General features: G+C 65.8%; 3 protein-coding genes across 9 annotated transcripts in view; all 3 read left to right on the forward strand.

The window, feature by feature from the left end:
* The first annotated feature begins 2,632 nt into the window (after nt 1–2,632).
* Nucleotides 2,633–9,534, forward strand: RAB5B (RAB5B, member RAS oncogene family). The gene is made up of 6 exons (XM_063358964.1): nt 2,633–2,765; nt 7,348–7,622; nt 7,846–7,997; nt 8,189–8,311; nt 8,428–8,521; nt 8,789–9,534. The coding sequence occupies exons 2-6, from the start codon at nt 7,460–7,462 to the stop codon at nt 8,902–8,904; spliced, it is 648 nt and encodes a 215-aa protein (XP_063215034.1). The 5' UTR covers nt 2,633–2,765; nt 7,348–7,459; the 3' UTR covers nt 8,905–9,534.
* A 1,392-nt stretch (nt 9,535–10,926) lies between these two features.
* On the forward strand, nt 10,927–14,009 carry SUOX (sulfite oxidase). 3 transcript variants are annotated; one of them, XM_063358960.1, is made up of 4 exons: nt 10,927–11,358; nt 11,550–11,592; nt 11,676–11,823; nt 12,461–14,009. In XM_063358960.1, exons 2-4 carry the CDS (start codon nt 11,561–11,563, stop codon nt 13,889–13,891), a joined length of 1,611 nt encoding a protein of 536 aa, XP_063215030.1. In that variant the 5' UTR covers nt 10,927–11,358; nt 11,550–11,560; the 3' UTR covers nt 13,892–14,009. The 3 variants fall into 3 exon arrangements, with proteins under 3 accessions (XP_063215030.1, XP_063215033.1, XP_063215031.1); XM_063358961.1 differs by lacking the exon at nt 10,927–11,358 and adding an exon at nt 11,384–11,401; XM_063358963.1 differs by lacking the exons at nt 10,927–11,358; nt 11,676–11,823 and having other exon boundaries at nt 11,367–11,592.
* A 662-nt stretch (nt 14,010–14,671) lies between these two features.
* The window catches only part of IKZF4 (IKAROS family zinc finger 4), a 28,661-nt gene continuing 21,492 nt past the window's right edge, over nt 14,672–21,840 (forward strand). For 4 of the 5 annotated variants that reach the window (XM_063358953.1, XM_063358955.1, XM_063358956.1 and 1 more), the window contains exon 1: nt 14,672–15,275. The gene's annotated coding sequence lies outside the window, so the exon portion shown is untranslated. The remainder of the gene's footprint in view (nt 15,276–21,840) is intronic. The other variant, XM_063358959.1, reaches the window with a different exon arrangement.

Consider the following 21,840-nt stretch of genomic DNA (forward strand, 5'->3'; position numbering starts at 1 on the left):
CGCTCCTGTGCCCCCCTCCTGCAAGAAGCACCCCCCACCCCAGCGAAGGGACGTCTGGCCTCGGGGACGCAGTGGCTGGGGGCTCAGGACCCCCCTGTGCCCCCCCTGTCCTGTTTCCCCCCCCCCCCCCCCCCGCCCCAAACACAGGATGGCTCTGGGCAGAGCCCCCCTGCGCTGCCAGCCCCCCCCCCCCCCCCATGCAGCCCAGCTCCCCCCCACCTCACCCCGGGGATGGGGGATGCGGGGGGGGGGGTCCTGTCCTGACCCACTCCCCAATGTGGCGAGGGCCCCCCCCACCCCTCGCCTGGACTTTTGGCACTTACACCCCCCCACCCCCCCACCCCGGGGGGGCCCCTGGGACCGGCAGTGGGGGTGGAGGGGCACCTTCATCCCCGCCATCCTCCTCCTCCTCCTCATGATGGCACTGGGACGGCCCTGGCTTGGGCGGGGGGGGGCGGGGGGGGAGGAGAAGCCTGGGGGGGTCAGTGCCCCCCCCCATGTCCCTGCCCAAGGAGAGTGGGAGCGGGGGGTTTGCCGTGGGGGTGGGGGGGGGTGAAGGGGGCTCCCCCATGGAGAGTGATTTCCGCCCCCCAGTGCCCCCTCCTCTTCCCCCCGCCCGCCCCCCCCCCCCCCCCCCCCCGCCGTTTCCTCGCAATTTTTGTAACTTCTGCAATTTCGTACCCAATGTCCGACTCTGTCTGTGGCGCCGTGGGGGGGCTGGGGGGGGGCTGTGTCACCGCGTCACCGTCGCCCCCCAGGGCCTCTCCTATGTGTCCCCTCTGTCCCCCCTATAGCTGTGGGGCCCTCAATGGCACACGGATGCCCCCCCCCCCCCTCCCCATGCCCGTGGGCTGTTTCCCCCCTGCCAGCCACAGGGCCCTGGGGGCTCTATAGCCCCCATAGGTGCCCCCAGGGCTCTATATGGCCCTATACATTCCCCCCCCCGGCTATATGACCCCTATAGGTACCTCTATGGCTCTGTATGGCCCCATACATGTCCCCCCCCACTATATGGTTCCTGTATGGCTCCTATAGGTACCTCTCTGGCTCTATATGGCCCCGTACACACCGCCTCCCCACCATATGGCCCCCATAGGTGCCCTTATGGCTCTATATGGCCCCATACATTGCCCTCCCCCCATATGCTTCCCATACGGCCCATATAGGTGCCACTATGGCTCTATATGACCCCATACATGCCCCCCACCCTGCCCTATGGCCCTCATAGGTAGCCCTGTGGCTCTATACGGCCCCTATAGGTGGCCACATCTCTCTCTATGGCCCCATACATGCCCCCCACCCCATCATATGGTCCCCATAGGGTGTCCCTAGGGCTCTATATGGCACCATACACGCTGCCCCCTCCCCCCATGGGCCCCTATGGCCTCCATAGGTACCCCTGTAGCTCCCATAGGTGCCCCTATGGCTCTATATGGCCCGATACATGTGCCCACCCCCCACTATGTGGTTCCCATATGGCCCCTATAGGTACCTCTATGGCTCTATATGGCCCCATACACGCCATCTCCCCAGCTATATGGTCTTGTATGGCCCCTATAGATGGCCCTATGGCTCTGTATGACCCCATACATGCCCCCCACCCTGCCATATGGCCCCCATAAGTAGCCTTGTGGCTCTATACAGCCCCTATAGGTGGCCACATCTCTCTCTATGTGCCCCCCACCCCATCATATGGTCCCCAGAGGTATCCCTATGGCTCTATATGGCCCCATACATGTGTCCCCCCCCACACACACACACTCCATGGTTCCTGTAGGGCCCCTATAGGTGCCCGCATCTCTCTATGGCCCCATATATGCCCCCACCCGGCTCTATGGCCCTCTATAGGCACCCCTGTGGATCTCTCTGGCCCTGTACATTCACCCCCCCGGCCATATGGCCCCCATAGGTGCCCCCCCCCCCTCCCCCCGCCACTATATGGTTCCCATATGGCCCCTGTAAGCGCTCCCATGGCTCTCTATGGCCCCACAGGAGCCCCGCCGTGTCTCCCCCCGCCCGCGGGGGCTCCTCAGGCCTTGGCCCCGCCTATCGCCGCGGCTCCTCCCACCCGCGCTCTGGAGCGCTGCTATTGGCTGGGCCCGGCCCCGCCCCCAGGCGAGGGCGCTGCCGCCGATGGAGGGGGTGGGGTCAGAGGCCGCAGCTCCCAGGGGCCCTTGCGCCCGCTGCCCCGCCGGCTTTCAATCATGGGCAACGCCTCCCGTGATTGGCCGCGCCGCACCGCCCCCGAGCCCGCGTCACTCATGGCGCCGCTGGCCTCGGATTGGCCGGGCCGGGCGGCTTCTGTCCTGTGATTGGGCGACGCCGCAGCGTCTGGCGTTCCCATTGGCTCCTGCCGCGGCGGGGATCCTCCCCCTTAGGTCACCTTATTTGTTGGTGGTGCAGCCCCTCGTACTGCGGCGCTTCCCGTTGGCCTCACGCCCCGTCACTCACTTCAAACCCCGCCTCCTCCAGGACGTTCCGGCTGGCCATTGGCCGGCCGCTCCCTTCGCTTCCATTGGCCTCGAGGCGCTGCCCATCCGCCCTCTCCTCCACCGCCGATTGGCTCTCTGGGGCGTGGCGAGGCGGTGCCGCGCTCCGCTCTGTTCCCATTGGCCCCACCGGAGAGGAAGAGGTGTGCCCGCCGCCTGCCTGCCCACCGCCGATTGGATGAATTGCCTCTTAATCCCGCCTCCGCCAGGAGGGTTTGGTTGAGCGGCTGTTTGTGCGCTCGGGGGCCGCGACGGGAGGGCCGGGCCGGGCCTGAGGTACCGGGGGGGGCCCGAGCGGGTCGGGGGGGGGCATTGGGGCGGGGACGGGATCGGGGGGACACCGGGGGCGTTGGGGTGGGGCCCGGGACCGGAGGGGGGCCTGGGCCTGGGGCTGTGGCGAGGCCTAGGCCCGGGCGGGACTCGGGGCTCGGCGGGGCTGGGCCGGGGCTCGGGGGGGGCGGAGGCCGGCGCCTGGGCGGGGGTAAGGGTCCATCGCTCCCCCGTGGGGCGGCCCCGCCGCGGCGTCTGGTTCTCCCCCCGCCCCGGGCCGTGGAGCGGGGTCTGGGCCTCCCCGGGGGAGGTGTGTGTGGGGGGTGTCCCCGCCGTGTCACCGGGCCGTGCTGCGGGGGGGTCGGGGTGCCCGAAGGGCCGCCGGTGGCCGGGTTCGTCCCGGTACCCGCCGTCCGCCTTCGCGTCTGCCCGTGCGAGGCCCAGGTACATCGCGGGGCGGGGGGGTGTCACGGAGACGGAGGCCGAGACCCCTCCCCCCACCCCCGGAGACCCCGGCCCGGTGGGTGCGTGAGGCTCCCGGAGAAGCCCCGGTTCTACCTACGGGGCTGCCCGTTCCCCCCGCCTCTGCCCGGTTCTCAGCTTTCCCACCTATCTCCGCACCGGACCCACCGCGGGGCTGTGGCTCCCCCCGGCGTTGGGGCTTCCCGGGGGCTTTTGCCCGGTGTTTTGGTGCCCTGAGCCGCCCCCTCCTCGGGGGGAAGCTGCCGGCGGCCCGAGGCGCTGGCCGGGCCGTGGGGTTGGCTCCTGGGCCGCGGCTTTGCCCACCCCAAGGAAGGTCGGGCCAGCGTCCCTGTCCCCGGCACATGGAGCTCGGTCGGGGCTGACCCAGCCGGTGCCAAACCCGCCGGCCCGGAGCGGGAGCTGCCCCAATGGGTGCAAGATGGAGGCACCCGGTGCTGTGGTAGAAGAGAGGATCAATAAACGGCGATCTCCTCCCCGAGCAGCCGCTCGCCTGGCTCCTCTTCCAAAGGGCATCTCCTGCGGCAGCGCCGGCCCCCCACGGCCCTTGAGTCCAGGCAGGTTTGTGCCGGGCACCTGTAGCTCAGCGCCGGAGCGGAACCCCCCGGATCCCTCCTGGGAGGCCGGGAAGCTTTGCCGGAGTGGCCTTGAGTGGTGCCGGCGTTATCTCGGGTGAAACGTGGGGGGAGCCCGTCCCTCAGCCGGGGCTGAGAACTGGCTCTGCCAGGCGACGGCCGGAGCCCGGGCAGCGTCGTTGCGAGGGTTCACGCGCCGTGCGGGTTCGGGGGAGAGCCGGGTCTCCACGGGAGTTCCCCGACGTCTCGTCCAGGCTGTCGGATTGCAAGATTTCATGAAGAAGGGACGCCTAACGAGGAGAGCCGCGGGATGACTTTGTAGGATGCTCGGTGGCATCTCCCAGCTCGGGTTTGCTCCACAAGCCGGAGCTCTCTCGGCTCAGGCTGCTGAAAGCCGGGCTCCCTCCATAACCGGGACCACCCCCCCAACCCCGGTGAATCGGTGGCGGGCCGAGCCCCCGTGCGCCTCGGCGCTCTTGCTCGAGTGCGATTGGGACATAGGAAAAGTATCGCTGGCAACAGGAAAGCGGTTAGCCCAGACGGGCTGTCGCAACCCTGCCCTGCGGAGGATGCCCCCTTCTCCCGGCTCACCCGGGCGGCCTCGGCGCCTTCCCCCGCCGGGGCTCCGTGGATTCGTCCCCGGAGGGCTTTTTTGTAGCCTGGCTCATAGCTGTCGGTGCTGGCCCATTCGCGCTGTAAATCTTGCTCAACCGGCAGCTAAGAGTAATTGCTGGTGACATGAAAGCGCGCCAAAAATAGCTGCGGACTCCTATGGCTGGATGTACAGTCGGCTCTCACCTGGTGTGGGGATGTTCCGGTGGGAGCAGGTGGTTTTCTCGGAGGTCTGAGGATGCCCCGAAGCCTGGGTTCGTCGGAAGGAGGATGAATCGGGGTGGTTCTGTCTTCCTTAATCCTCCGAGGAAGCCCTGGTGCGGGTGGGATTTCATGGCCGCTGTGTTTTCCGTGTGTGTGTCCTGGAGCAGCTCCGGGGCAGGAGAAGCGGCTCCTTCCAGGGCTGGTGGTGCCTCGGGGTCCCGCTGAGTGAGGTGGGGACAAGGACGGAGCCCTCCAGCCCCAGACGTGGGTGGGTCGGGTGAGAACAGCCGAAACCTCGGGGCTGTTTTGCCAGCAAACCCCAGCGCTCCCAGCAGCCGATGGCTCCGTGGGGCGGCGATGGCTTTGTCCGGGAGTTTGCTCCACACAGAGCTCTCCCCGGGCAGCACCCACCTCGCCGCCTGGAGGAGGAGGAGACCCACACGATGCCGGGGCCAGGGGTCCGCAGGCGGCCGGGATCCATGGGCCACGTGGCTCCTGAGGTCCTGGAAGAGGTGATGTGGGGCTCGTGCCGGACGGCTGCCAGCGGAGAGGTGCAGCGTGAGGCCAGGCAGGCAGTGAAGCCGCTGCCGGTCCCTGCGGTCGGGGGTCCCGGCTGGTCCCTCTCTGTGTCGGGGTCTCGCCGCTCACCTGCGGGTCCTGGCAGCCCCCCCCCCCACCCCCCCATAAACACAGAGTCTGTTGTGGGCTCTCGCCGGGTGGCTCTGTCTGAAGCTGCAGAGTGGGACGACGGGACCCGGTGTGGTAAATCCCCGGCGAGCGGGTGGTGGAGCGGAGTCCCCACGGGCTGAGCTGCTGCCTCGCGTCCCCGGTCTGTGCCATTGCCCCCCACCTCCGCGCCCGCCGGGAGCCCGGGCTGCTGCCGAAACGGCACCGGGGCGCAGCTCAGGGGGTGAGAAGAGCGGCTTTTGGCGGGGAAGTCACCCCAGGGAAGGGGGGAGCCGGGCTGAGGCCAAGGCTGGCGCTCCCGGCCTGCGGAGGGGACGGGCGCCAGGCCGCGCTGGGCAAGGAGAGGGAGAGCAGAGCGGGAGAGGGCAGGCGGATCCGCTCCCAGAGCGGATTCCAGCAGCGGTTGCACAATGCTGTTTCAGGAGCTGCTCTCGCTGGCGGGGGGAGGCCGAGGGGTTCGGGCAGCGGCCGGTGCTGGGGGGGGTGCAGCTGGGATCCAAACTGGGCGTCGTGCCCCGGCGCCGCCGCCGGAGCGGGTCCGGCTCTCTGCCTTGGCCCTATCACAGGCTGCGTCGCCGCCAGGACGGGGATTTCTGCTCAGAATAGTTCAAATACTTGTAAAATCTTCAGCTTTGCCAGTGAGCTCGTGAGAGTAACGCTCGGCTGGAGCCGTCCTGAACTTCATCCCTGCCCGGCCTCCTCCTGCCGGGAGCTCTCCCGGTGCCTGTCTGCATCAAACCAAGGAGAGCTGGCAGGAGTCCGGCGGCTTGGGCTGTGCCGGCTGCTTCCCGGCGAGCTGTGCCGTGCCGTGCCGAGCCCCGCTCGGGATGCTGCCGAGGCTGTGGCTGAGCCCTCGGCTCCGCCGTGCTTTGGGGGGGCGGGCGGGGGCGATCCCCCTTCTCCCGGAGGGGTCGGGGTCCGTGTCCGTGCCGCGTGAGGACGGCGGTTAGCCAGCGTTTCCTGCCGGGTTTGTCCGGCGTTAGCCCCGCTTACGTCTGCGGGCAGATGGGGAAGGGGAACTGGTAACAAACAACTTTCCGCTTGTTGGTTCTGGTCTCTGCGATCCTCCTCCTCCTCCTCCTCCTCCTCCTCCTCCTCCTCCTCCTCCTGGCGCAGATAAATCTCTGCTGCGGCCCCGCAACCTTGGGAGGGGAGCGTTCCGTGGGAGAGCGAGATCAGCTCCGAAAGAAAAACACAAATCCCACTTTCTCCCGCTTTCTTTGGCGGGGGGGGGTGTGTGTTTGAACAACAGAAGCCGAAAGTGCGGCTGCCCGGTGACACCCCCCCCCCCGGTTTTATCTCTTCTCCCAGTGCCCCCTCCCAGCGCCCACCCCCTCAGGCTTCGAGGAGCCGCGTCGTGTCGTTCCATGTGCCGAGCTCCATCCCGCTGGCTCCGCAAGCAATCGCGAGCGCCTGCGGCCGTGCAGGGGATGCAGTCAGAGCTTCATCCCGCTGCTCCTGTCCCGTGCGGAAAACAAAGCAAAAATGGGGGCGGGGGGGGGGAAAAACTCCTAAACCGGGGCTGAGGTTTGTTCCCAGCCCCTCCCGGCGGGGAGGCAGCCAGACCCGGTGTTTATGCAGCAGCCGGGAGACGCCACCGGAGCAGCCCAGGCCTGGAGCCCCTCACTCTCCGGCTGACCCGGTGTCCCGTCCCGGGAGCCGGAGGATGCTGACTCACTCCCAGCCTCCGCGGCCGCCGACATCCCGCCTGCCCGGCTCTGGGATTAGCTCCTTCCCACCCATTTGCCGCTCGGGTGAAATCCCTCGGGAATAAAGGCTCAGAAAGCGGAGCCATGGCCAGCGGGTCTGTGCCACGTGGCTGGGAAGGACCCCAGCGTGGGGGGAGAGACCCCGGGGAACGACCCCGGAACGGGGAACGTCTTCTGGCTTGAGGCAGGAAGAGTTTTGCCGGCCGAGGCTGGGCAGAGCGTGTCTCCATGGCCGTGACACGGTGCTGGCAGGGGGGATACACGTGGGGACGTTGTGCCGTGCGTGTCCGGCGTGCTGACGGCTTTCTTCTTTCCTCCCAGGACAGCGGAGCCGAGGCCAGCACCCTGCATCCAGCCCCTGCCCGCGCGGCCGCCTCGGTGCCTTCCCGGCTCTCCGGTTCGCAGGGCGCGCGGCGCCAGCAGCACCCAGGCCATGACCAGCCGAGGAGCCGCCAGGCCGAACGGGCAGTCCCAAGCCAGTAAAATCTGTCAGTTCAAGCTGGTGCTGCTGGGCGAGTCGGCGGTGGGGAAATCCAGCCTGGTGCTGCGCTTCGTCAAGGGCCAGTTCCACGAGTACCAGGAGAGCACCATTGGCGGTGAGTCGGGCCGATGAGCTCCGCGAACGGGCTCGATTAATGGCGCACGGCTGCGGGGTCGGGCTGCGCCCCCAGGTCCTCATCCCGTCTCGGGGTGCAGGGAGGGTTCCCCGCTGCCCGTCGGGTCCCTGCCTGTGGCGGGGGCGGCCGCTGCAATGCTGACGATGTTTGTTTTTTTTGTTTTTTTTTTTTGTTTTTTGGTTTTTTTTCCCCCTCCCGCCAGCGGCGTTCCTTACACAATCCGTCTGCCTGGACGACACAACGGTAAAGTTTGAGATCTGGGATACGGCCGGCCAGGAGAGATACCACAGTCTGGCCCCCATGTACTACCGGGGGGCACAAGCTGCCATCGTGGTCTATGATATCACCAACCAGGTAGGAGCCCTCCCCGCCGCGCTCCTCGGCTGCCGGGCGCCGTGGTTTAACCTCCCCGGCGTGGCTCAGCGGGGGGGTGAGGGGTGGGGTCTCCCGGGGGCGGCTCTCGCCGTGGCCGGGGGGTCCCTCTAAGCCGCCCACCTTGCAGCCCAGCGGTGGGACCGGCCTTGAGTTCCCACCTCTGCTCCTAGGAAACGTTTGCGCGGGCGAAGACATGGGTGAAGGAGCTGCAGAGACAAGCCAGCCCCAGCATCGTCATCGCCCTGGCCGGCAACAAGGCTGACCTGGCCAGCAAACGCATGGTGGAATATGAAGTAAGTGTGGGGTCGGGGTGAGCCCCCCACCCCGGCCTGTCCCCATCCCTCCCCACACCCTGGCTTTGGCGCTGCCGGGGCTTCGGCTGCGGACCCTCACCCGGTGTCTCCGGCAGGAGGCTCAAGCCTACGCAGATGACAACAGCCTGTTGTTCATGGAGACGTCGGCCAAGACAGCGATGAATGTGAACGACCTCTTCTTGGCCATCGGTGAGGCTGGGGGAGCGGCGGCGGGGGGGCCGGGGGGGTGGGGGGGACGCAGACGGTGCCCGTCCCGCTCCCTCCGCTGAACGCGGCTCCTCCTGGCCCGGCACCGGTGGCGCTCACGGGCTGCGGTGCCACTACCGGGGCTCAGCACCGGGTCATCAGAGGGGAAACCGCTGGGCGGCCGCGGCCGGGGATGGCTTCGGGATTGGTTTCGGGGTCTCCGTGTGCTGCCCCCACCCCCATCCCCTCTTTTCCCCTCCCCTCCTCCAGCCAAGAAGCTGCCAAAGAGCGAGCCCCAGAGCACAAGCGGCGCGGCCGGCAGGAGCAGAGGGGTGGACCTGCACGAGCAGAGCCAGCAGAACAAGAGCCAGTGTTGTAGCAACTAAAAAGGCGGCCTCCGCCGGCGCCAGAGGAAGAGCTAAGATATAACCTCCATCCCCGTCCGCACCTCACCTCCGTAACGGCACACCGAGCCCCCGTCTGAACCCGACCCCCTCCCGAGAGCTCCCTCTAACTGCACTTTTTAATGCTTCGAAACCACCACCAGACACCCGTGACCACCATCCCGACGGCAGTGGAACGAGAGCAGCCGGGGACTTAACTTCCGAAAAAGAGAGAGAGAGAGAGAGAGAAAAAAAAAAAAAGGAAAAAAAAAAAAGAAAGAAAACCAACAAAAACCAACAAACTCTTCTTCACTTTGTATTATAGGTGCAAACAGCGACCTAATATTCTGATTTTTCTCCCTCCATTTTCCTCCCTCTCCCTCCTCCCCCTCTGCTTTGGCAAACCCCGGGTCCCGTTAACGTCTTTCCTCGCGGGGAGAGACTGGCAGCGGCGGCATCGGCCTCGTGGCTCCACGTTGGGGACGAACCAGCTGGAACCAGAGACCTCCAGAAACGCGGGATTTTTCCGAGGGGTCTGTCATGGATTTCTTTTTCGTTTTGATTTTGGTTTTCTCCCCCCGCCTCCCTCTTTCTTCTGTTCGGCTGCCGGGGAGGGTGGGGGGGGGGCAGGAAAGCTGCAGTGTCCTTCGTTTCTTCCAAGGTGGCCTTTTTCTTTTTTTTTCTTTTTTTTCTTTTTTTCTTTTTTTTTTTTTTTGCCGGAGGATTGGAAGTGCCTGGGGGCTTTTTAGTCGGGGGCGGGGGGGGACGACGACCATACAGGGTGACTGCCGGCCCCCCAGCACCCATCGCTGGGACCCTTCCCCCCCCCCCCCCCCCCCCACCACCACGTTGCTGATCCTCACGCCGGTTGTCCCCGTCCCCACGGGGGTGTCTCTGGTTTGCACTTTAGGCCTGGAAATGTCCCGTTAAGATGCACCTTGGTTGGTTATTTTTTCCTGGGGGGGGACACGGGGACACAGAGGGACACGGCGCTGACCCCGTTGTGTTTCTGCTTCCCCCCCCACCCCCTCCAAGGAGTTTTCTCGGCTGGAGAAACCCTCGGCCGCGCTGGGGACAGTCGGGGCGTCACCAGGTGCCGTCGGTGGGTCCCAGCAGCGGAGACCCCCCACACACACACTCCTCTGCAGGGGGAGGCGGGTGGCACCCCCCCCCGCCCCAGGTGCTGCTTGTGGGGGGCCAGGGGACACCCCAGAGCAGGGACACCCCCATGGGGGGGACGCGTCTGCAGAGGGCAGTGCCCCCCTGGGAGCTCCTCGCTCTCCCCGGGGGGGGGTCCTGCTTGGGGAGGGGAGGGGTGGGTGTACTTTGGGCAGCCCCCTCCTCCTGGCCGTGGGTCAGCGTGGGACCCACTCGCTCCCGTGGCTGTGGGGCGGAGGGACCCGTCTCGTATGAAGCCCCCCCCCCCCCCCGGCAGGGGCAGAGCCCCCAGGCACATGAACCGCCCCCCACCAGGGACCCCCCCGGGGACGGTGCCACGGGCTGGGCAACGGTTGGGTCCCCTCTTGTGCCGGGGGCCGGCTGCTGCAGCCCCCCCAAGTGGGTGACGTGTATTGAACCGGGGCTGGGGACCCCATTTCCCCCCCCCCCGATGGTGACCCTGACCCTCCTGAGACACCCCCCAACCCCCCCCCCCCCGGCCATCTTCTGGCCCAAACCCTGGACCAAATGAGGACACTGCGGCTTTTCTCACTCTTTTTCTTTTTTTTTTCCTTTTTCTTCTGTTTCTTTTCTGATAATTATTATTATTTTATTTTGGGGGTTTGTGTTTGTTGTTTTTTTTGTTTGTTTTTTTTTGTTTTTTTCTTGGAGAAAGCCCCTCCCTCGCATTTAAATAACAATCATGGTAACAGAACGCCAACCCGCTGATTTACCGATGTATTTAATGTAAGTAAAAAAAAAAAAAAAACCAACCAAAAAAAAAAAAACCAACAAAAAAACCCAAAACAAACAAAAAGGAAGGAAAAACAACCCGCCCCCGTGTGTGTGCTCAGGGCGGGATCTGGGGGCGGGGCGGGGGGGGGGACACGACACACACGACTTGTTTGGCCACCGCTTGCCAACAGCAGCTGGCCAAGCCCCAGCCCTGCCCCGATAACGGTTATCGCAGCCACCAGCTGGGCGGTGACCACCGGCTGGCGCCCGCCGCTCGCCCCGGGTGGGGTTGGGGGAGGAACGGCTCCGATCCCGGTCGCCCACCCGCTGGCTGCGCTGGCCCTTTAAATCTGCTCGGCGTTGCCGCTTTAAGCGCGCTCGCTGTCCCCGCCCCGTGATGCCCCTTTAAGCGGACCCCACCGCGCGGAGGCCACGCCCACGTCGCCCCTCCGGACCCAGGAGAGGGCGTGGCCAAAGGGCTCGTCCCCCGAGGCCACGCCCACCGCCCCTCTCTTAAAGGGGCAGAGCCGAGCGGGCTATCGTGCTACCGGAGCCGTAACGCAGGTGCGCGGCGGGACGGACCGGGCCCGGGCCGGGGCTGGGGGGGGTAACGAAGCGATGGGGGGGGGATGCCCCGCGCGAGTCCCTCGGTACCCGCTTGCCCCGGGGCCGCGGGGGCTCCCCCGTGGCCGGTGCTGGTGCCCAGTAACGGGGCCGGTTCCCGGTGCCCGCCCCAGCCCCTCTCTCCCGCCCAGGTGCCGCCGCGATGCTGCTGCTCCGAGCCGTCGCCGGCCGCAGGTAGGAGCCGCCCCGTCGGGGCTCCCCGGGGACCCCCGGTACCTCCCCCCCCCGCCCCGGTCCCAGCTCCGCTCTCCCCGCAGGCTCCCGGCGCTGCCGCTGCCCCGTCGGGGCTCCTCCCGGTTCCCCCCTAGTAGCCCGGCCGCGGGGGGACGCCCGGGGGCGGCCCCGGTGCTGGCGGCGTTGCTGGGCCTCGGGGCCGTCCTGGCCTACGGAGAGCGGCGGCGGCGGGTGAGCGGAGCGGGGCGGGCCGGGGGCGGGGGGGGCGGCACCGGGGCGGGGGGAGAAGCACCGTGACGGTGGGGGCTCGGTACCGGGCGGGGGGTGGTGGTGTCTGAGTCCCCGGAGGGCAGCACCGGGATGCCCGGACCCTCTGGGGGGACGGCGGACACCCCCTGGGTCCCTTTGGGATGGGGGCACCGGGGGGCTGAGTCATGGGTTGGGGGGGGCAGCACTGGGACGGTGGGGGCCCAGGGGTGTTGTACGGGGGCTGGGGGGGGGCTGGATCTCGGCGCGGGGGGACAGCACCGGGATGCCCGGACCCTCCCGGGGGGTGGGTACCCCCTGGGTCCCTTTAGGATGGGGGCACTGGGGGGGCTGGATCCCGGGGGGGGGCTGAGTCCCGGGGAGGGGGGGGGCAGCACCAGGACACCCCCCGCCATGGTCCTTATCTGGGATGGGGCCAGTGGGGTCCAGCCGGGGAGGGGGTCAGGGGGTGCCACGTGTCCCCCCCAGCTATGGGTCACCGCACCGGGGGGAGGCTTTTGGGAGGACAGCCCGAAGTCCTGGCGGGGGGTGATGGGGGCACCCCCGGGTCGGGGGCCCTGGGGTGCGGCTGACGGGGCTGGGGTCATCCCCCCCCCTGCAGGTCGCCCAGGCGGCCCAGGCCCCCTCGCCCCCCCAGTACCCCCGGTACACGCGGGAGGAGGTGGGGCGGCACCGCTCCCCCCAGGACCGCGTCTGGGTCACCCACGGCACCGAGGTCTTCGACGTCACCGACTTCGTGGAGCTGCACCCTGGGGGGGCCGAGAAGCTGCTGCTGGCAGCCGGGGGGGCCCTGGAGCCCTTTTGGGCCCTTTACGCCGTCCACAACCAGCCCCACGTCCTGGAGCTGCTGCGGGAGTACAAGGTGGGGGAGCTGAGCCCCGAGGAGGGGGCGCCGGCCCCCGCCACTGCCCAGGACCCCTTCGCCGGGGACCCCCCCCGGCACCCAGGGCTGCACGTCAACAGCCAGAAGCCCTTCAACGCCGAGCCGCCGGCCGAGCTGCTGGGCGAGCGCTTCCTGACGCCCAACGAGCTCTTCTTCACCCGCAACCACCTCCCAGTGCCACTGGTGGATCCCGGCACCTACCGGCTGCGGGTGGAGGGGCCGGGGGGCCGGGGGGTGACGCTGTCGCTGGCCGAGCTGCGCAGCCGCTTCCCCAAACACGAGGTGACGGCCACCCTGCAGTGTGCCGGCAACCGGCGGACCGAGATGAGCCGCGTCCGCCCCGTCAAGGGGCTGGCGTGGGGCATCGGGGCCATCGGCACGGCGCGCTGGGGGGGCGTGCGGCTGCGGGACGTGCTGCTGCACGCCGGCTTCGGCGAGGAGCGGGAGGGCGAGTGGCACGTCTGCTTCGAGGGGCTGGACACCGACGTCGGGGGGGCTCCCTACGGGGCGTCCATCCCTTATAGCCGCGCCGTCAGCCCGGCGGCCGACGTGCTGCTGGCCTACGAGATGAACGGGCAGGAGCTGCCCCGCGACCACGGCTTCCCCCTGCGCGTGGTGGTGCCCGGCGTGGTGGGCGCCCGCAGCGTCAAGTGGCTGCAGCGGGTGGCCGTCAGCCCGGCCGAGAGCCCCAGCCACTGGCAACAGAACGACTACAAGGGCTTCTCCCCCTGCGTGGACTGGGACACGGTGGATTTCACGGCGGCGCCCGCCATCCAGGAGCTGCCGGTGCAGTCGGCCATCACCCACCCGCCGCCCGGCGCGGCGGTGCCGGCGGGGGAGCTGACGGTGAAGGGCTACGCCTGGAGCGGCGGCGGGCGGGAGGTGGTGCGGGTGGACGTCTCGCTGGACGGCGGCCGGACCTGGCGGGTGGCCCGCTTGGGGGGCGAGCGGCCGGTGCCGGGCCGAGCCTGGGCTTGGGTGCTGTGGGAGCTTCAGGCGCCGGTGGCGGCGGGGGCCGAGCTGGAGATCGTCTGCAAGGCGGTGGACGGCAGTTACAACGTGCAGCCCGACAGCGTGGCGCCCATCTGGAACCTGCGCGGGGTCCTCAGCAACGCCTGGCACCGCGTCCGCGTCACCGTCACCCGCTGACCGGCACCGCGGCACCGCGCTCCCCAGCTCGATCGCCAGCGGCGGCTCAAAGGTCGCAGCTTTTTTTTTTACAGCCCCCGACGTGTGAAAGTGGCTCCATAAAGATTGCGCAGTTTTATGGACTCAGTGGTTTCCTGGGGCAGCGCCAGGGCAGCGGGACGGGGCTGGGGGGGGGACGGGGGGACACACACACACAACAGGGGGGTGGCCCCGGTGGACCCCCACGGCCCCCCCCCGCGGCCCCCCCAGACCTCTGTCCCCAGGTGAGCCTGGGACACTATGGGACCCCTGACCCTATAGAACTCCTGACCCTATGGGACCCCCTGGCCCTATGGAACTCTGGGACTCTAAGGGACCCTACGGGACCCCCTGACCCTATATAACCCCTGACCCTATGGGACCCTGGGACCCCCTGACCCTATGGGACCCTGGGACCTTATGGGACCCTAAATAACCCCTGACCCTACGGGGCGCAGGGACCTTATGAGACCTTATGGGACCCTATATAGCCCCTTGACCCTATAAGACCCCCTGATCCTATGGGACCCTTTGACCCTATGGGACCCTATACAACCCCCTGATCCTATGGGACCCTAAATAACCCCTGACCCCATGGGACCCTGGGACCCTATATAACCCCCCGATCCTATGGGACCCCCTGATCCTATGGGACCCCTTGACCCTGTGGGACCCCCTGACCCTATGTAACCCCTGGCCCTATGGGACCCCCCTGGCCCTATGGGATCCATGCCGTGACCCTACAGCCTCCCTATGCCCCCTCTCCGGCCCCCCCAGCCCCCCCGACCCTCCGGCTCGGCCTCGAGGAGACCCCCGGCCCCACACACGGCCCGCCCCCGGTACCGGGACCCCCGGGGCGACCATCACGGGGCCCGGTACCTCTCAGTGCGTGGTCGCTGCTGTCCGTGAGCCCGTCCCGGCCTTATCGGTTATCGATTATCGGCTATCGATTACTGGCTATCGATCGCCGCCCCCGCACAAGCCCCCTCCTGTCTCCATCGATGCCCTCGGCGCTCCCTCCCCCTCCCCTCCCCCGCTCGGCGCTCCGCTGCCCGCCCCTGGGCAGCCGGCGGCCACTCGATGCGCCGGCGCTCGGCTGAGCCCCCCCCGTGCCGGCCCATGGCGGCCGCGGCGCCCCCCTCCCGGCGGCTCGAGGGCGTCGGCGCTCGGCTGCGCGGCCTGGCTGCGCGCGGGGGCCGGAAGTGGCTCGGGGCGGGCGGGGGGGCCCGGGCCCTCCTCAGGTGAAGCCGCCGCCGATGGAGCCGCCGCCGCCGCCGAGCCCCTGAGCCCCCCCCCCGACCCCCCCGCCGCTCCCCCACGCCCCGCGGCCGGGCCGGGCCGGGGGGGCCCTTCCCGAGCCCCGCCGGTAAGAGATGGGGGGGTGTCGGGGGACCGAGCGGGGTGGGGGGCAGCTGGGCCGCGGCGGGGGGGGGGCGGGCTGTCAGGGGGCGGGGGGGGTGGGGGTGGTGGGAGCGGGGTGTGACCGGGGCGGGGGGGGGGGCTGTCAGGGGGCGGGGGCTCTGAGGGGGGCTGTCTGGGGTGGGGGGCGATGGGGGGGTGGGTCCGGCGGGGGGATCGCCGTTGATGGGGGGGGGGGGTGTGGTGTGGTTTGAGGGGGGGTCTTTTGGAGGGGGGTCGGGAGGTCTTGGCTGGGGGTGTCCGTCTCCTGCGGGCTTGTGTCTGGCGGGGAGTCACGGTTTTGAGTGGGATCTGTGCCTCGGGGGAGGGGGGATAGGGAGCAGGAGGCGCTTCAGGGTGACCCCCCCGGCGGTGGGTGGGGGGGGGCTGCGCCCCACAATCCTTCCCGACCCCCTTTCCCCAGGCCGGCTGGGGGCCGGGGCCGGCTTGGGATTGGGCGGGGGGGGGGGGGGTGTGTGTGTCCCTTCTTGCAGCCCCAAAACTTGGCCGCTGCAGAAGCCGGGGGGGCTGGAAGTGTGTGTGTGTGGGGAGGCCGTGGCGACACCCCCCCCCGACCTTCCGCGGGCGCTGGGTGATGAAATGACATTTCAGTGTTGGTGGCTGCCCCAGGCGCGGGGGGAGCGGCCCCCCACCCCGAGTTGTGTCCCTGTTCTGTGTCCCCCTGTTCTTCGGGGTCGCTCCCCTCCGCGGTCAGGTTTGGGGGGGGGGGTGGGGTGTCAGAGGATGTTGCCCTGTAGTCTCAGGGGGAGCCTCTTCTGAGCTCCTGGTCCCCCCCCACCCCGGCTCCAGTCGGGGCTGTGTGGGGCACTGTGCTCCGGGCGAAGCCGCTGGCTCCAGGCGCGGGGGGGGGGTTTCCCAACCAGGCTGTAAATTCCGGAGCCTCTTCTTTGGCTGTGCGACAGGGATGCTCCGATGTGGGGTTTGCCCCCTCTCCCTGTTTTCCTGTCCCCATGTGTCCCTCTGCCCCCCGTTACCCGTTCTGTGGCCGCTCTGGAGCCCTTCCCCGGGCTGGGGGGGCACCAGGACAGGCAGCGCGTGGCTCCGATGGAGCTGGGAGCAAGTTCCCCACAGCCCCGAGCCGGGGTCCCGGCTGCTGCCCGGCTCCCTCCCCGTTGAACACCCTCCCCCCCTCCATCGCCCTCCTGCCCCGAAGAGAAGCTGCAGTGCCAAGGACCGGCTCGTTTTGCCCGCAGAGAGCGAGAACGCATCCGTCAGCCCCAAAGAGCAGCTTTGTGCCGATGCCTTGTCCTGGCGCCCCGCGGGGACTGGGGGGACCCAGAGACCGGGGCGGGGGGTGACGGGGAACTCTGGAGAAGCTCTTGGTCCGAAGCTGTGGGTGTAAAATTGATCTCCGGTTGTGTTGCTCCGTGTGAGGTCTGAGCCCCCGGGTACCTTTGGGCACCCTGGCGAAGGTGCCGGTGTTCGGAGGAGCCGGGAGCTGCCGGTTCTTGTTGGCACCGCAACGATTCCTGCTCCCGCGGGGAATTAGGGGCTCCCAGGACGGAGCGGGGTTATCCGAGGGCAGCCGGCGCAGGACGGGTGCGAGGAAGGAGCATCCAACAGAGGATTAATTCTTCTCCGCTCTCGGTGGATCAGTTCCATTTAAAACGCGCCTGAGCGTCGTTAGCGAAGTCGGGCTGCAAACGACGGCGTGGAAAGCGCAGCGCGGCTCGGCTGCCTACAGGCCGGGGTCTCTTTCCGCCTGTATCCATCCGTCTGTCCAAGTAAGCGCCGAAAGGAGGAACTTCTCTTTCCTCCCCTCGCTGCCTGGAACCTCTTTTCGTCTTTTGTGGGCTCAGCAGCGTTGCTCACGGTTATTATTTATTCGCATTGTGGTGATGCCCGGAGGGCACAACCCGGGTTCAGGCGCTGAACAAAGGCGCGGTGGAAGGCGGCCCCGGGTTCGCCTTGAATTCAAACTTTGTGGAAGTCGCTGAATCTCCGGAGCACATTTAAGACGAGGAATTTGACGTTCCGTCCTGGTTTGTGGCGCTTTTTCCATCAGCAGGCTTTTAAACGAAATTATATCAATAAGCGGGCAAGGCTCGTGTCCTGTAGTGTTCGCGTTAGGAGCAATTCCAGTGGGGAGGAGCTTCTCCGGGCTGTGAATATTAGTAAAAACCGGGATCCCTGCTTCCCCTGCCCGCTGCCGGACCTGCGTCGGTCGCTGGGCTGGCTCCTTGGAGGTTTTTCTCTCTCTCTTCCCCCGTTTCATTTATAAAAAGGACGGAAACTGCAGCCGTGTTTGCTCAGTTCTTGGCTTAAGGCGTTATCTGGGAGATAACGCTGGGTTATCTGGGGTTCCGCTTGATAATCGGGGTGTCGCAGGGCTGGTATCGGACCTCTCCCTGTGCTTCGGGACTCATCTGCGACGCCGGGCTCGTGCCAACGGCTGCAGCATCCGCGTCACCTCGTCCAGCGTGACGAACGCCAGCGCCCAGCAGCGGGGGCGAGGGACGCTTTCCTTCCCGTCCCTGCGCAGGACCCTGGGATCGTTCCTGTCCCTCTCTTCCCCCCGCGGCATCTCGAGGAGCCGAGGGTCTCCCCGGCTCGGCGGTGAGGAGCTCCACGCGGCCGGCCTCCGGCTGCAGCCTCGCGCGGAGGCAATTTTTTTATTTTAGCAATGACGCTTCATGTTATTTAATAATCTATTTCAAAATACGGAAACAATGGGAGCTATTTTATAATGGATAAAACATGTCACAACGCTTTAATTTTTGCTTTTGGGACGCGGCTCCGTTCGCTTCTGCCTCCGTTGAGCCGGTCTCTCCCCGGCGAGCGTCTTCCCCTTTCCTCGGCATTTAAACGGGGGCCGCTGGCAGGGCGGGGGCTCTTCCCCGAAACCTTTCCGCTGCCCTGGGCTTTGAGGCGTTTCCAGTGACACAAACTCCGGTGTTTTGGCGCAGCCGGTTTGTTCGCCGAGCTTCTATTTTGCGGCGAAGGTGGAAAAAACGTCCTCATGTTGGAGGAAAAAAAAAAAAAAAAAAAAAAATCAAACCCAAAACCAAAAAGCCGGCAGCTAATGGAAACGATGGTTGGGGAAAGAGAAACTGCAGGGACCTTTGCGGCACTTACTAATTCTTACCCCGAGAGGAGGAGGTTTGGGGACGTTCGCCCCCACCGTGTCCCCGCCACAGACGTGCCCGATTCTCCTCTCGCTGCTCCCGGCACCGAACGGGAGCCAAACCCCGGCACGGAGAGAGATGGGGGTGGGGGGGGTGTCTGGGGGGCGTTGGGTGCAGCGGGAGCCGGGGGAGGTTGGGATCCGGGTGTCCGCACCCTTCGGGAAGCAATCCCGGCTGTCGGAGCGGGCGGAGAAATGGGTCAGACCAAAGGGTTTTGCTGGTTCTGGCCGGGTTCTGCGCGAGTCTGGCGGGAGCTGGGGATTTACCCTTCGAGGTGGAGGGGGGGGGGAATGATATTGTTGTCTGAAAAAGAACCTGGAAAATACCTCGGTGGGGGGGGGGGTGTCTTTTCCCTGCCGGTGCCGTTTGGCTGCCGGCGCCGAGCGTTGGGAAGCGTTTCACAGCGCTTGAAGCGTCGGGGAGAAATTAAGAGAAATAAGGGGAAAACAGGGGAAAAAAAGAGGTTGAGCCTCCCCACGACCCCAAGGCTCCGGGGGTTAACGCCGGCTGATGGGAGCCCGGCGTTGGAGGCTGCAGTAGAGGGGGGGCGGATCGGGGAGATTTTTCCTGTTTCTAGGACATTTCTGGCTGTCCCAGGAAGAAGCTGAGTCTCGGCCCCTCTCCTGGTGCCGGCGGGGGGGGGACACAGCCAGGCCTGGCCGCCTGCAGCAGCCCCTCGATGTTCCCAAATTGCATCATGTTGAGATGGAGGTGGTTTTTTTTTTTTTTTTAAATTGGGCTAATTCTCAGGACTCGGGGGGGTGTGTGTGGGGGGGTGTGTGTGTGGGGGTTTTTTTGTTTTTTTTTCTTCCCCTTGAGTGTTGCCACTTGGGGAAAAGTCCTTATTTCAACGGGGAGGAGGGCGTCGAGCCGCGCCGAAGGCACTTTGCTCTAATTTTAGTGCGTTCCTGCCTCCCGATTCCCAAGTCGATGATCACACCTGAAAGCTGGGAAGGAAAGGCCGGAGACGGAGATGTTCTCTTTGCTCCCCAGCGTGGAGGTTTGTCCCCGGCTCCGAGTCCTCACCGCGCTGCCTGACCCGAATTCCCCTCCGGAGAGGGGATAAACGCCAGGCTCTGCTCCGGTGGGGATCGGTGGGGGGTTGTCTGTCCCGGCGGAGATGTCCCGCGGCGGTTGGCGGTGCCGAGGGGCAGCTCGGAGCCGGCCGGCATCACACCGGAGCAGCCCCTTTTTCCCGGGAAAGTGTTTTTCCCCCCAGGTTCTGGCGGTCCGGCTGGCACAGCCTTTTGTGCGCTGCTTTTCAAAATTAGAAGGACTCGGGGAACAAACGACGCACGGAACCGTTTTCTAGCCGGAGGTTAATTATGGGCCGTCGTTACTGCGGAGCTCTAGGTTCAGGCGAGCTCGGTGCTGCCTTATTTTCATTCGCAATTTTTGAAATTGCGATTCCCGCTTGCGAAGGCCTCGCGTTCAGCCAAAATTCAGGAAAATAACCGCTGGCACTCGGGGCTCCTGAACCCTCCTTTTTCCCCCCCCCTCTGCGTCCCCTTTTAAAATAGAAAGGAGCGAGGAATCCATCTCTTTTACTGCCCATCGTCCCGTTAACGTTAATGAGACCGCGTGCAGGAGTAGGAAGTAGGAGTTACAGAACTGGCTCCTCAGTTCTGCTGGGCTGATTATTAGCTGATTACTTGGAGGGAAATTAATTATTTGCTCCTCGCTCTCTCGGGTTTCGAGGGGACACCGGGGTCCTGGTGAGCCCAGGGACACCGGGAGCCCGGGCTGTGATGGGTCCCGCCTGGTGCTTGGGGTTTTTTTTTAATTATTTATTAAATTTCATATTTTCAAGGGCTTTGCGGGGTACGGGAGAGAAAGGACTTTCTAAATAAAATTGATTTTTTTTTTTTTTGGGTTTTTTTTTTTTTTTTTTGAATTAGTGCGTCGCCCTGCCCTTTGTGCAGAGCGGGGCCGGTCTGCGAGCCGGGGGGCGCGTTAACGCGGAGAAGCAGAATTACGGGTTCAACAAAAATCAAGCCGCAGGATGCGTTTTGCAACCCCAGCTCCTGTGTAACCCGGCGCTTGAGAGAGAGCGAGAGAGAGAGAGAGAGAGAGAGATTTCAACCTAAATTATGGTCATCTCCCAGAGTTAACGGCCGCTGCGGGGTGGGCAGGGGAGCTCTGAAGTGCTCGGCTCTTCCTTCACTGCCCAGGCTGGGACGTCCCCGTCCCTCCCCGGGATGTCCCCGTCCCTCCCAGGCTGTCCCCATCCCTCCCGGAGATCCGGATGGAAGGGAAGGGAACGGCGCGGGTGTCACAGTGCTGGCCCATGCGCTTCCTTCTCCTCTGCAGCCCTTCGAACTGATTTAAATTCCTCCCCCCCCCCTCCCCATGCCTGTGGCAGCACGGGATACGGAGCAGCTTTTGTGGATTCGGAGCAGGTTTGGGAGCCTCCGTCCCACTGCCAGCAGGATCGGAGGTGGTCTCCATCTCCCCGGCGTCTCCCATCTCCCCACCCAGGCTGTGGGACCTGGGTAGCGGTGATGGAGGGGGGTCCTCGCCTGTCCCTCCTGTGACCACCCCATGCGGGGACGGCCGGCAGAGCCCCCCCCGCCTGGGACCTGCCGCAGGGTGTCGCTGGGCTGGGTGTAAAGCGGTGCCCAAAGCTGCCCCAAAACCATCGATAGCCCCCCCCGCCTCGCCCCGGGTGAGGTCTGCAGTTAACGCTCTCGCCGTTGCTCTGCTTTTCTTCTTAATTAACATCAAGCCAAAAGTCGGGTCCGGGGGGGGGGGACGGTAACGAGCCCAGCCTAATGCGCCTCGTCCGCATCCGTACTTATCTCGAGCGCTGCGTCGCCAGGAGCAAGGCTTGTCCGACTCGCTTCGCCCAAGACGCGGTTATTGTTAAAAATCTGCTTTTCAAAGGTCCAAAGGGAGCGAGCGGTTTCTTTCGGCTCGGGAAAAGCACCGAGGTCCCCGGGAAAACCTCACCGGCTGCGGGAAACGCACGGCTCCTGTGTGCTCCCGCTCTGCGAATCACGTTGATTTTTTTTCTTTTTTTTTTCCTTTTTGAGGAGACGATTCATCTCCACAAATTATCGCTGTGTTTTTTTTTTTTTTAATTGTTCTCTGCAGCAAACGCTCCGTTTCCGACCCTATCAACTGCCAATTAGAGCCGGCTCTACACAGCAAAACTCCTGTTTCTAAAACTGGGCTCGTTTTGTTTCTTAAACAGCCAGTCTAATTGACAAATAAAAGCCATTTGAATGTATAAAATGTTCATTATCTCCGTGGGGTGCCGAGCGGCAAAATCTAAGGCAGATTTCCCTTTTATTTTGGAGTGGTGGTTGGAAGGGCTGTTGCGAGGCCCGTGGGCAGAGCACGATGCCCCCAACCCCGGATCTTTTCGTTGATAAAATGAAGCCCAGG

The sequence above is a fragment of the Chroicocephalus ridibundus genome, chromosome 24, assembly GCF_963924245.1.
Source record: "Chroicocephalus ridibundus chromosome 24, bChrRid1.1, whole genome shotgun sequence".
NCBI lineage: Eukaryota > Metazoa > Chordata > Aves > Charadriiformes > Laridae > Chroicocephalus > Chroicocephalus ridibundus.

Excerpts from the sequence above, each read along its gene's own strand:
- RAB5B (XM_063358964.1), top strand. The coding sequence starts at position 7,460 with ATGACCAGCCGAGGAGCCGCCAGGCCGAACGGGCAGTCCCAAGCCAGT. Across the intron at positions 7,623-7,845 it reads CCAGGAGAGCACCATTGGCG|CGGCGTTCCTTACACAATCC; the intron begins GTGAGTCGGGCC and ends CCCTCCCGCCAG. Across the intron at positions 7,998-8,188 it reads TCTATGATATCACCAACCAG|GAAACGTTTGCGCGGGCGAA; the intron begins GTAGGAGCCCTC and ends CTCTGCTCCTAG.
- SUOX (XM_063358960.1), top strand. The coding sequence starts at position 11,561 with ATGCTGCTGCTCCGAGCCGTCGCCGGCCGCAG. Across the intron at positions 11,593-11,675 it reads CGAGCCGTCGCCGGCCGCAG|GCTCCCGGCGCTGCCGCTGC; the intron begins GTAGGAGCCGCC and ends CTCTCCCCGCAG. Across the intron at positions 11,824-12,460 it reads ACGGAGAGCGGCGGCGGCGG|GTCGCCCAGGCGGCCCAGGC; the intron begins GTGAGCGGAGCG and ends CCCCCCCTGCAG.